The sequence below is a fragment of the Amblyomma americanum genome, chromosome 1 (genome assembly GCF_052857255.1).
Source record: "Amblyomma americanum isolate KBUSLIRL-KWMA chromosome 1, ASM5285725v1, whole genome shotgun sequence".
In the NCBI taxonomy this organism is placed as follows: domain Eukaryota; kingdom Metazoa; phylum Arthropoda; class Arachnida; order Ixodida; family Ixodidae; genus Amblyomma; species Amblyomma americanum.
Genome location: NC_135497.1, coordinates 456854331 through 456867758, shown reverse-complemented (window position 1 = coordinate 456867758; position 13428 = coordinate 456854331). Strand labels below are relative to the sequence as shown.

General features: G+C 45.1%; 1 protein-coding gene across 1 annotated transcript; it reads right to left on the bottom strand.

Annotated features, from left to right (window-relative positions):
* Positions 1-356: 356 nt before the first annotated feature.
* Positions 357-8840, bottom strand: LOC144104444 (uncharacterized). Its single transcript, XM_077637446.1, has 5 exons — positions 8545-8840; positions 7689-7782; positions 7084-7159; positions 4896-5025; positions 357-481 (listed from the first exon to the last, which is right to left on the bottom strand). The coding sequence occupies exons 1-5, from the start codon at positions 8558-8560 to the stop codon at positions 357-359; spliced, it is 441 nt and encodes a 146-aa protein (XP_077493572.1). The 5' UTR covers positions 8561-8840.
* Positions 8841-13428: the final 4588 nt, after the last annotated feature.

Sequence of the window (13428 nt, the reverse complement as noted above, 5' to 3'; positions counted from 1 at the left end):
TGTAGTCCTGTCTTCTGTAGTCTGTCTTGTCTTTTATAGTCTGTCTTTTGTAGTTTGTCCTCTCTTTTGTAGTCTGTCTTGACTTCTGTAGTCTGTCTTGTCTTCTGGAGTCTGTCTTGTCTTCTGTAGTCTGTCTTGTCTTATGTAGTTTGCCTTGTCTTCTGTAGTGTGTCTTGTGTAGTGCTCGTACACTGTGTAACAGTCGTTACGGTCACCTGTCAATTAACACAGGATTTGTGTTCTGGAGTAGGCTATGCACAAAAATGCACAGCTTGTTAATGGTCGCCTGTCCACACAAGCTTTGTGCATTCCAGAGTAATTCGTGCACAAAACCACTAGAATTGAAATGAAAATGATCAATATTTATTTACTGTTTCGTGCTTTTTTTCCGAGCTTGCTGATGCATGCTGTCCAGCATTGTCCTGGCCGCAGGTTCCTAGATACATCACCCATGAGCCAAGAAAAATGGTTTTTGTCTTGGCTGAAAAAAACAAAAATAGAGATCACCGCTGCTACCTGCGCAAAAAAAATGTGAAAGCGTTGACGCCTCCTCGACACTGGTCGCCTTTCAAATTTGGCGCCACGGTTGTTTTCTCGTTGACTTGATTGGTTATCAATTAACTCTTATTTTACCCTCACTTCATCCCAGCAACGATTTCGAGTTTTCAAATTTTCCTCCATGGATCGTTCCTGCCCACTCACTGAATACTTGCCCAGTCTAATCACGCATTCATTGCCTCTCGCTTCTCAATAATTACCTAATTGCCTCTAATTTATCATTCTTTTTCCTATCTCCTGGTTAGGTATAGGACACTTATCACTGGTCACGTGATTGCTCATTTCGAGTTTTCAAACTTGGCGCCAAGCTTTGGCTTTGTCCATACTTCCAGTTTTTCAAACTTGGCACTACGCTGTAGCTCCTACTTTCAGCGTTTTCAAAATTTGCGGCACTTTTTCTCTGGCCCAGCCACTTTTTGGACATTTTTGGCTGCAAATAATTATCCGATTATAAAATTTTCTTTTCGAGCAGCATCCTCACGTCATCCTCTGCCAATTACACAACCAATCGTATGATGCTATCTCTTCTCAGTTGCCCACAACTGCTGCGGACACGATCCCCGGCAACATAGCCTAGTAAACTCACTTTATTCAAAATGTTGTAATACTGAACAAGGCTTATGACTGGCCGAGTTGGTACTGACTCAGCTTAAAACCAGCCAGAACACACAAGAAGACATGAGCTCAAGAGGCGGGACTAACAAAAATTTAATTGAAGATTTTGATTATTTGATTTGTGAGGGTTTAACGTCCCAAAGCGACTCGGGCTATGAGGGACGCCGTAGTGGATGGCTCCAGAAATTTCGACCACCTGGGGTTCTTTAGCGTGCACTGACAACGCACAGTACACGGGCCTCTAAAATTTCGCCTCCATTGAAATTTGACTGATGCGGCCAGGATCGAACCTGCGTCTTTTGGGACAGCAGCCGAGCGCCATAACCACTGAGCCACTGCGGCGGCATCATTGAAGGAAAGCCGCAAAAGAAGACCCGCGAAGAGATACAAGCACACAATAACCCAAAGCAGTGAAAGGGCAAAGTGCAATCAAAGGTCACTGGCATACTAATGAATCATCTAAAAAAGCAAATTCTTTACGGTGAAGGTTTTCCGATGGCTTAGCCACACGTGTCCTTAGCCTTACCGATGTAGTAAGCCTCAGCTATCTACCGACAGATTTATTCCTTCCATAAACCACTGATGTGTCGTGGAAATTAGGCGTGCAAAGAGACAGGTCATCCTCAAATTTGCATTCACAAGATTTAGCGTGCAGTGCCAGATTAGAATTTGCCTTCCCCCTATAGAGTGAAAGTGCTGTCAGGTGCAAATTCAGATATCTGCCCGTCTGCCCATATTAGTTGCAGCCATAAGGCAGTGGAATGCAATAAACTCCATTGCTTTGCAAGTGGTGAACCTTTTTTTGTGACACTGGCCATTGTGGACAAGTACCCAGTTTTATCAAGCCTTTTTAATGGCGGCGCAATGGCCTCCTGTCTTGCACTTCGCTGTTAAGACAACAGCAGCATTACGCTTTCCCGCGACTTTCTTGAGACTGTGAAATACTGTGGAGGTAAGGTGTATCAGCATCATCGGAGTTATGTGCTCCTTACCCTCGAGCGAGTGAAAACATACTATGACAGGTTGTTGAGATGGGCAAGTGGGAACCCAGCTGCTTGGAAACCTGCTACAAGAATGCGTCCTCAGCAGTGATGGCATGACTTATCTAAAGCTGATGTCATGCACCCGATTGCACACCCATCAAGTGTTTCCATCTTTACTGACCTTAACCAGCGACAAATACACCTCTTCATCATCCTTCCCCAACGAGTGGTCCGACTCGTAGCTAAAAAGAGCCTTCCACGATCTTTAGCTGTAGCCCCGACAAACATATTCGTCCACAAAGCGCAAGTCTGCATCAAGAAACTGCTAACGGTTCTGCTTAGACAATTCCGATGTAAAAGACAGGCCTTGACCACATGCCTTAAGGACTCCTAAAACATCTTGTGCCAACTTATCTGAGCCTTCTATGTCCAGAAAAATTACAGTCATGAACATAACGAAATGCTACTATGCCAAGGTCTTCCAAACAGGCCTCTAATGCCTTATCGACTTTAAACAAAAAAATGTTGCTGAGCAAAGGTACGATGTGCGGGTAAATACCGCCCTGCCAACTGACAAATGCGGATTTGCAGTAAAAGGACAACAGCTCCAAGAAGCCAGCAACCGAAATCATGCAATCATCTGTAAAAGCATGTTCATTGTTCACCCTGATGCAGTTTGCACATGCCTCAGAGGTCTATCATGTGACAATGAATAGTGCAGGCCCTCCATGTCGATGCTCACTGCAGAGCACCTGCCCAGGTTGCTGTCCACAAGAAACTAGAACTCCACAGAACTCCACTTTTGTGAGTTGGCAAGGCGGTATTTACATCAGAAATCAGGCATATGCAGAGGATCCCAGGTTGCACTGTTCCTCCGCGACATTCTTCTGTCCAGAGTCGATACCGCATCAAAGCCCTGTTTGGAAGGCCTCGGCATAGTAGCATTTCATTATGTTGATAGCTACCTAATTTTTTTGCACAAGGAGTGCTCAGATAAGTTGGCACAAGACGTTTTAGAAATCTTTAGGCATGTGGTCAAAGCCTATCTTTTACGTCTGAATTTCACTAAGCATAACCGTTTGTAGCTTCTTGACTTAGACCTGCGCTTTGCGGACGACCAAATATGTTGGCGCCAAAGCCCAAGATCAGGAAGCCTCTTAGCTACGAGTTGAACCACTCGAGGCTGGTGAAGGACAGGTTGGCAATCACATGCATCACGACCGCTTTATGAAAGTCATGCCATCACAGTGCTTAGAATGCATTCTCGGAGCAGGTTTCCAAGCCAATGGCACCTGGGTTCCCACTTGCCCATCTTGCGCACCTGTCAGAGTGTGTTTTTACTCTCTCGAGGGAACGAAACACCGTTCACATGATGCTGACGTAGTTGAGCAGCACAAAAAGACGGGCTCTATACCTTACCTCCACGCCATTTCGCACCATCCCGGGAAAGTTGCACCAAAGTATGATGTTGCTGTTGTCTTGACAGCTAGAAGTGATGTAGGAGCCTGTTGCACTACCGTTCAAACTAGGCTTGCTACAACTATGGGTAATCGTCCGCTATGCACAGTGGCAGATAAAAAAATGTTCACCACTTGCAAAAGTAAAGGTTTTTTGCATTCCACTGCCTCGTAGCTGAAACTACTATGGGCAGACAAGCAGATATCTGAATGTGCGCCTGGCTGAGAACACTCACTGTATAGAGAGGAAGGCGAATTTTCACCTGACACTGCATGTTCAATCTCGTGAATGCAATCGGAGGACGACCTTTCTCTTTGCACGCCTGATTTCTGCGGCACATCAGTGGTTTTGGGAAGTGATAAATCTGTCCTAACATAGTTGAGGCTTACTACATCAGTAAGGCTAAAAACAAGTGCCTGGCTAAACTGTCCGTGAACCTTCACTGTAAGGAATTAATTTTTTTGATGGTTTACTAGTACATCAGTGCCTTTCGGTTATTTTTTGCCCTCTCACTGCTTTGGGGTCTTGCATGCTTGAATCTTTTTCCAGGTCTTCTTTTGCCACTTTCCTTCAATAAAATTTCAGTTGTTAGACCAGCCTCATCTTGTTCTCATCTCTTCTCCTGTTTTGTGTCTTCCGGCTGGTTTTAAGATGTAATACTGAAGGCCGAAAGAAAGCCATTTTAGAGTCAAGTGCACTTATAATGCACACAGCTATAATGAATGTTCATTTATTACAAAAAATAGTGCTTACTTCATTAATTTATGCATGAAGTATATGACACTGCATCAAAATAAAAAAAGGACTAAGCCTCTAACCCTCATGGCCAAACTGCAGTTACAACAAACGAAAGGACACCATAAACATGCCCCACATGCAAAAGCTTGCACTACAGGACAATGCAGAAATAAGGTCAGATTACTTCCCAAACTGCATGACACTGCCACGCAAAGTAAAGATTGTGACAGGCAATAAAGGAGCAACAAAAAAGCAAACTGTAGGTAGCAGCCAATCTCATGCAGACAAGCTACAAGGTCAGGTCAACATAGATGTGGAAGAAATTTGAAAAAAAAGCCAAAACAAGCACATAATAATTTTTAAGGTTTTCACAGCCCTTTAAATGGCAAATACTTTTCTGAAAAAAAATAACAGAAGTGGCAATTTTTTTTCGGAAATCAATTTTTTTCATGAACTTCATTATTCTTGAAGCATGGGCGGGCATAGAGTAGTCAGATTAGTGCATGCGTTCCTAAGCAATGCCATGCCAAAAACTGTACTTACAGAAAAAGCTTGCCTTACTGAGTGAATACCACTGGCCATCCGCTAATTTCCCAGCCTGCTCCAGGTCCCTGGCAAAAATCACACGCAACTTGGTGGCTTGCACAACTTCCATGCAACTCTTGGTCTTTAGCTGGAAAAAAATTGAGGGATCAGTGAGATATAAAATTTTACATGCATTGCTTTGTTTCAATGACCAACTTAGAAAGAAACAGCGGTTTCTGTGAGCGCAACTATTTTTTCACACAAGCTTTCTACAGTAAACCACGTTTATCGCGACCTAATTCACACTGACTTGCTGCACGGTCCCAGCACTACTGTGTATAGCTCTATGGTTTCAAATGCTTGTTAGCTCTGAGCCCTTGGGCTTGCACTGGTTAATGCAGAAAACCTCGGAAAGGCCAACCAGAGCTTCGAGCTTTAAGCCATAGGTATTCAGAAGCTCAGTGGTCTGTGGGAGAACTTTTGGCTTGGTGACACAGTAGCAAATGCTGCTCCAGCTACTTTCACTCCATTGCAAAAAACTCGCACAGCAGAGACCTGTCCTCCATTTTGCATTGCAGAAACAATCACTGAAATTCAAAGCACGCATACTAAATGCACACCTACCTTCCAACACAGCTTCATAATAATGGGTATAATTATTGGAATGAAATACCAGTCAGTACATGTAGTTTTCAGTTTATCCAAAAATTATAAGCAACCGACAAACAATAAACATTAAAAGAGAAATAAAATAACCAGAATTGTTTAAAAAATCTGTCAGAAGAATTATGTGACATCCACTACACTCCAGTAGTTCTTTGCCTTTGTGCACCTTCAAACCACACTTTCTTACAGACACATTTGCACAGAAATTGGGTTGAACCTGATCTTTAAGAATCTTTTTTGATGCAACAGTAGGGAGAAACCAGGTTTTAGCCAAAAACGAAGCGCCCTACACATTGCATCACAAGCCTAGATGGTGCACTTGAGTCACCTCTTATGCTTATGCAAGAAACAGGAACAGAGATCTCTTGACTAAATCAAAAAAGAGGAAGTGCAATGCATGTGTAATGCAGAGAAGATATAAGCAATACCACACTAAAACACTGGGAGGATTCCAAGAGTAAGTGAATGCATGAATGGGTGGCAATCAGATGGCTAAATGAGATTAGGAAATTTGAGGGAAATGGGTGGTGGCATGTGGCACAGGACAGTCACCTAAAATGAACTAGAGAACCATTGTTTTGCACTAATTTTAACAGCACATTCACATGACAGACAAAATCACTAACTCCAGGAACAGACTGAGCATCATGCAACTCAATGTCAATCACCATTGCAAATGGCACCAGCACCGCAGACTGCACATGAGGAAAATTAGACATATTTTTGCTCTCAACTTTGAGCAGCAGTCAGCTGCGCTTTTAGGAGCAAAGCTCTAAAGTACGGCAACATTGGCACTTTGTTTTACTGACATGAGGGTGCTTGTGAACGTGCAAGTCCCATGTTTGTTTTGCACCAAATGTGTTAATTGTGAGGTATGTTTAACTTAAGAGGGGCATGTAACATGGGCATCAGCTCTTCATTACTTCCCTTCTATATCCCTCCCTTATATCACGGTTCAAGTGTCCACCAAAATGTGAGACAGTTACTGTTACATTTCCTTGAATTTTCCTTCAACTAATTTTAAATTTTTAAAGTATAAAGCTTTAAGAAGGTAGAGGTACAAACTGTGCAGTATAACCATATGCTGTGGCAATAAACCAGCAATAAATCTGTGCTGACAGCAGCTTGCCCAGTGCATTGCAAGGATGCTATATCATACAAGGATTGGTGTCATCGTGCAATGTTACATTACTGACTGACAATTTGGTCTCTGTATCAGAAATACTGGTAAACCATCATTGTAGAGCACAATGTTTTTAAAGGGATAAATGAACATATAGGTCCTTTTCGAGGACACATATGCATACCAGGCAACAGGTGTGCAATGTCAAAGCACGTTTATGTTAACAGCAGCTGCGTCAAGAGCTACATCAGCGACTATATTTTGTACAAGTCTACAGTTCCGGTAATTATAAGCTGAGGCACTGCTGTGAAGTGCATGTAGAGTTTCATGCACTTCTAAACCTAGCTGCAAGCCTATATTAAAAATATGTTTCTAAATAGGCAGCTAAGATATGCATCACTGAAAAAGAATAACTACCATGAACGGATCAGGAGGGATGACACAGCCGAAGGCAGGAAGCACGCATGGCCCAATAGATGCTGGCCGCTGGCAACTGCAAATAAATACATCCAGAGCAACAGCTGTCAGTGGCTGTAGGCATGTCATGAATGACAAGAGAGGAAATCGTCTACTGCTTTAAAAACTAAACTTAGACATAATATAAGTAAATAAAAAACCAATGAGCTAGCCTATGACAAAACAAATGAACAGATTTTATGTAATGCAACCATATACATTCTTTGAGAAGAGTCACAATGACTGTTAAAACCACACTGAAAGATGAGCTGGCTGAAATACCGCACACCAATTTGAATATAGGATGTGCAGGTTTTCATTAATTCATATCATGGTGCCTTGCACCAATGTCTAGGTATTAAATTGAAAGTTGCAACCAGTCTGCCTTGGTTAAATGAGAAGAGAGAATGGAAAAAAGCATGCCTTCACTAGCAGGAAGCTTGATACCTCACAGCACAGCTTGGCATCATAGAAAAATTGCTAGCGCATTTAACAAATCTGCATACAATTAAAAGCTGCACAAATTTGTCGACTGGCAATGCAAGGCAAGAGAAACAAAAAAATACCAAAGAACACTCGTGAGTGCGGCGAAGGGAGGTCTGTGGGTAGGGTCCCGTGCCTGGGAAGAGTTCCGAGCTCGGAGAATCGCCGGCACCACAGCTGATGGCACGCAACCAAGAATAAATAACAAAGCGAAAATAAGTAACAAAAAATCCATCGACAATGGCGAACGACTTGAATGCGGGCCGCAAAAGCGAGGGATATAGCAAAAAGGTAGAAATCCTAAATAATTGTGCAGTTGCATCTCCGACAGCTCGCAGTGCTCAGAAGGAGAGGAAGCATCAACGTTTACAGCTCAGGAGAAGCAAGATTGATCTAACTTTGACACAACACTGCCTCAAATCCTGTTCCACTGGGGAAGCACAGACAAGTTTACAAATGACAAGGCGATGAATATGAACTAGCCTTACGCATGCGATCACTGTCTCAAAATTTAGTATGACGCATATTAAGGCACAAGCACTAATCCGATGAGTACTAACCCTGAGCAAAATAGTGCGGTGTCTGATCGCAGCTGGCCTAGCGCGAGCGCACCGCCGCGCGGCACTTCTCGCTCATCGTCTTCTACGCAGTGCAAATCCATGCTTTTGCACCGAGTGTCGAAGCGCTAGCAAGCGAAAGCGTAACTCTGTTGTGATATCTGGTGCCATTTTTATTTACCACGGCACGCGAGTTATAAATGCACATAAAGACAATGAGAACAACACTTGTCATGCAGGATATAGGCCCTGCTTTTTTGGTGCCGCATTATAGCTGCGGCAACCGCAGGCGGACTGCCTCCACTCACAACCCTATATAGCCGCATACAAATAGCGCGTGTGAATACAGATCATTAGCAAAGAAACGCAGAGCGGGACTCACCGGCCATGCGATTCATCCAGGCTTAGTAAAACGGCGCAGGAGTCTTCGTTCCCCTAACAGATGAAAAGACGTGGCAGCACTCTTTCTTCATGGCTTACCCGTTGAAACTCGCCAATGTTGACAGGCCGAAATCCTGGTTGTTGGCTTCCAAAACACACTCCTGCTCACCTTCCTATTGAATGAGTTCTTCACACGTGTCCGCCGTACAAGTAATCAAGCAATGCCTCAAAGAGGCAAATAATACAAAACACGACGTATCGGTTGCGCTGCAATGGCGCCGACGGCTGCGCTTTCGTGTCGGTGAAAATTTGCAACCGACAAAAAAATTAGTTTTTTAAACCATGAATACTTAAATTATCTTCAAAACAAAGACATTGCATTTATTTTAGATTATTTTTATATTATTTAAGAATACTAAAGCGCTTTCAGTTACTTTTTCTGGTATGTGGTTTGTAGAAGCTGCGATCCTGTGATCCCCTGGAGTGTCCCGGATTCCTAGCAGACGACGGAACAGACGACGGAGCAGACGATGGTGTTGACAGAATGCAATTTCGTTTTATGCCTGATAAAATCACTAAGTTGCGACAAAAACAGCGAAGAAAAGCGCCGTATCTCAAGCTGGCGAATATCGTGGATAAGTTGAACACAATTGGCACGATGGAGAGTAGCTGCTATGCATTAATTTGCGCGACACTGGCACGCTCACCGGAGATCATGAAACTTAACAGCTTAATCGGTGACCAGTACAAGCGGAGTGCTTTGATATCAACTGCGTTACGAAACTACGTCGATACTTGCGTCTCACTTTAGCTAATATGCAACAGCGGCTAGCACTCGCCGCATCCTGATCGCGTGTAGTTTAACAAGCAAGAGCCCACTAGCGCATCGAAGCAGGCGTGTTTTCGAGTTCGTATCGTTACGATAAATGCGAGTTGCTTCGGCACGTACTGGAATTGAAGTTCTCAGCCTGTGCGTCACGGACGGTGACGATGGCATCGCGGACGATCTTAACTAAAACTCGCCGCAATGCAGCCGATAACCCAAGCATACGTGCGTTAAAGGTTGTTCACCAGTAGTGCAAACGTGGGCATAAAGTATCGCTCAGTCGCAGCGCCAGTCGCTCGCTTCTCGATTTTCCAGCCTTCCGAGTGAAGGTCGCAAGCTGTTGAGCCAATCAGTGAGCCAGCGGGAGTGAGCGAGGCGAGCTTTCGGGAACGACGCCGCCCGCGGGCGCGCCGGGCAATGAACTACGCGCTACCCCCTGGCTGCCCTAGTCGTCGCTAAGCCTAGCCGGTTTCGCATCGATGCAGCAGCTGAGTGCACTTCGAAACTGGCTAGCGCTGATTTGCTGCTCTCGTCATCGTTTTACTGTGAACCTCGTCTCATAGTAAAACAAAGATATGCTCGGTTTCCGCGACACCTTCAGGAGCGGAACCAGCTGAGGCCAGGAAAGCCGCGATTGAGCAGCAGCAATTAAAGGGGCCGCGGGGAGACATTTGTTTGTATTCCTGTTATCGCTTCTACCAACGACTCAATATTGGCCAACGATACTCCATCCGACGGCTTAGTATGGACTTGAACAAACATTACTGTCGCATTTTTCTGACGCTGGCGGCCGGTATTCAGGCTGGCATGCCGCGCCCGTACGTTATCATGTCGCTCAACTGTATGGCCGTGGTGCACATCAAAACCTCCAGACATCCTCCTTTTCGCTCAGATTGTCTTATCACACAGTCACGCTGGGACCAGAGTAGTTTAGAGGACCGAGCGCGGGTGCACAGGAGCTCGACTGTGTCAAAGCAGGTGAAACTCTTTAAAGCGCGCGGTTGATGTCAGTCCCAAGACTTTTTTCTCATTTCGACCGAGAATCAAATCGGTTAAAACTCGCCGGCCGCCGCATTTCACCTTCGGCTGCATACGCTCCTGTCTATATTTAGCGACATTTTCGTGTCACCGTCATGAAATGTTCAGTGAAGGCAATGAACGACATCGTAAAGTATTTTTTTGCTTTGCTATTTTATCATAAGCAACACGTCACTGCCGCTAAAAAAAATTCTCCGCCAACACTGCATCAGCGTTGGACTTAAGAGCGTTAGCTACGAGAGCTTCAAGTGTTTAGATCGGGGTCCTAGATCGGGGTGCTCAGCAAACGTGGAGAAGACAAAATACAAACATCTGAGGGCATTTCGTTTCGGAAACATTCGTTCTAAGATACAAGCAGCGTCATCTACTTCAAAGATTTTGCACTACTATTGCGATTTACAGCCACCTTCGCTAAATCCGGTATGTTTCATCCTTATATATCAGTTAACGAATTTTATAAACGTGTGCATTACAACAAGATGAATTGTTTGACCGCATCCGGAACCCTCTGCGACAAACGATTAGGCCTTTTGGCTGTCTGGAAGTCCCCGGAATGCAGAGTTTGGGGGCGAAAAGGTCGTCGGTGCGAATCCCACACATATTTTGGGCTTCATCTAAATATTTATTTTATCCTCAGGAACATGACAAGTCAAATGACACCACTTCGATCGTTATGCGTCAAACGGGCGGCCCCCAAATTTGATGCAAATGGGGGTCCCCGGGGTTCCACTTCGATAGCCGCTGTACTGGCATATGTAAAACGGATCGAAGGCATCTGTGACAACTGAGGCTCTACGCGCCCGCTGTTGCTATGTGATATAGTGTGGTAACTGTCTTGGCTAATTTGACCTTCCCTGCAGACAGACGTGTCCTTGACAAACGTAAGTAGTAAGAGCTGACGCTCTTAAAATTGAAACACGCGGAAAAATGATATCGGGGTTGCCTTGAACATTTATACAGAGAACTGCGTGCATGTACACACATGCTGCCTTTGTGTAGCCGGATGGTTATGGCGAGTAATTTTCCCTGATTGACGACTATCGACATTCTTTTCCGCGACGCATAGAAGTGTCCTTGGTTTTTTCTGCGCATGTAGTAGTAGCGGTTCATTATGTTACATGGCTTGAACATGTCACAGAAGCCAAGAGGACACTGACTTTCAGTAGCGCCTTTCGACTTGCGCACACCGATTGGTGTGCAGGCGCTGTCGTGGCTGCAGCTACATGCCGCCACCGCAAGCGCGTGCGGATACGCAGGCACCGCTGGCTTCGTCGCTTGTGTATACAGCTTTTTGGGCTTTCAAAGCCGCATTATACTCTTGAGCATGCAATACTTTCATCACATTGTCATGTGTGAACAGAAGGGAATTAGGTGAGTGCTCGAGCAGTGCCTCTCCTCTAAGCCAATTCTCGTTCGGTGAGAGAGCCAGGTCGCGGGAAGCGAGTTGAAAACTCGATTCGCCAATGTGAATGAGCACTTCATTTCGCTCGGTGCCCGTCACCAACAGACCAGAGCACCTCGCATCCTCTTCGCGACTCGCCACAGTGAACGCGCTTTGAAGCATCTTTTGTCAATTTGATCCTATCGCTGTCACACGACCGCATAACAGTATTTCTAGAATTCTGCAGTAAAATAATTACCCTCACCAGGAATCTGTCGTATGACGCATCCAACGATAGGTATCTATCGCGCGGCACAAACCACGACAGGTATCTGTCGCGCGACTCATCCCACGACAGGTATCTGTCGCGCGGCATATCCCACGACAAGCTCTTGTGTCGCGCGACAGGCCGCACGACAGGTACTTTTGTCGCGTGAAAAGAGGCGCGATAGAAGTCTGTCGCGCGACTGAACCCACCACAGGCAACTTTGCTGAGGCACGCAATCTCTGTCGCGCGGCACTACTCCCTCTGTCGCGCGACAGTAGCTGCGACAGAAACCTGTCGCGCGACAAATGCTGCGACAGGGACCTTCTTCGCACGACAAAATGCAGGAAAGATGTCTGTCGTGCGGCAGAACCCACTACAAACAACTTTGTCGCGCGAAAGAACCCACGACACGAAGCTTGTCGCACGACACATGGCACGACAAGACAGCTTGTCTTGCGACACAAAATTGTGTCGCGCGACAGATGCGCGACAAAAAATTTAGTCGTCCGTTTTGATCGGGAAGTGGCTAAATCACCACATAATGTACATGCAGGGTCGTATTCACCGGGGTAGAATTTTGACAACAGGTAAGGCGTCATGAAGGATCGCGTCTGGAGTCGCCTCCAAGTGGTCTCCTGCTCCTTATTAAAGGCTTTGTCTGGAGGAGGGAATATCCTCCTTTCAAGTTTAAAATGATTAGTAATATCTTGAAAAGATGATAGGCCGTCCTTCGAAAAACTCTCAGCAACGACAGCGTCCCCTGCTCGGCTGACGAATCCTCGAGCTCTTATGTGTGCCGCTACGTTACCAGTGTTCCCCAAGTGAGCGGGGACCCATAAAAATTCAATAATTCTGTCTTTGGTTTGACCCAACATGCTCATTGCTGCCTGAGAAAATTTGCCCCTCGCATAATTGCGTATGGCAAATTTAGATTCGCTGAGTATGGTAGTAGGTTCTGTGTTAATGATAGCAAGGGCGATTGTCTCCTCTTCAGCCGTTTCCGAAGATTTCGTTATGGTAGTGTCGGAGACTATCAGTCTACCTTGCGTATCCACCGCCGTTAGTGCGAACCCTTGTTTCTGGGGATATAGGTCACTTATCACTGGCTCATTTCGAGTTTTCAAACTTGGCACCAAACTTTGGCTTTGTCCATACTTCCAGTTTTTTAAATTTGGCGCTGCGCTGTAGCTCCACCTACTTTCAGCGTTTTCAAATTTCGCGGCACTTTTTCTCTGCCTCAGCCACTTTTTGGACATTTTTGGCTGTAAATAATTATCAGATTATAATTTTTTTTGCGCAGCATCCTCACATCATCCTCTTCCAATTACAACCACTCGTATGACGCTATCTCTTCTGAGTTGCCCACAACTGC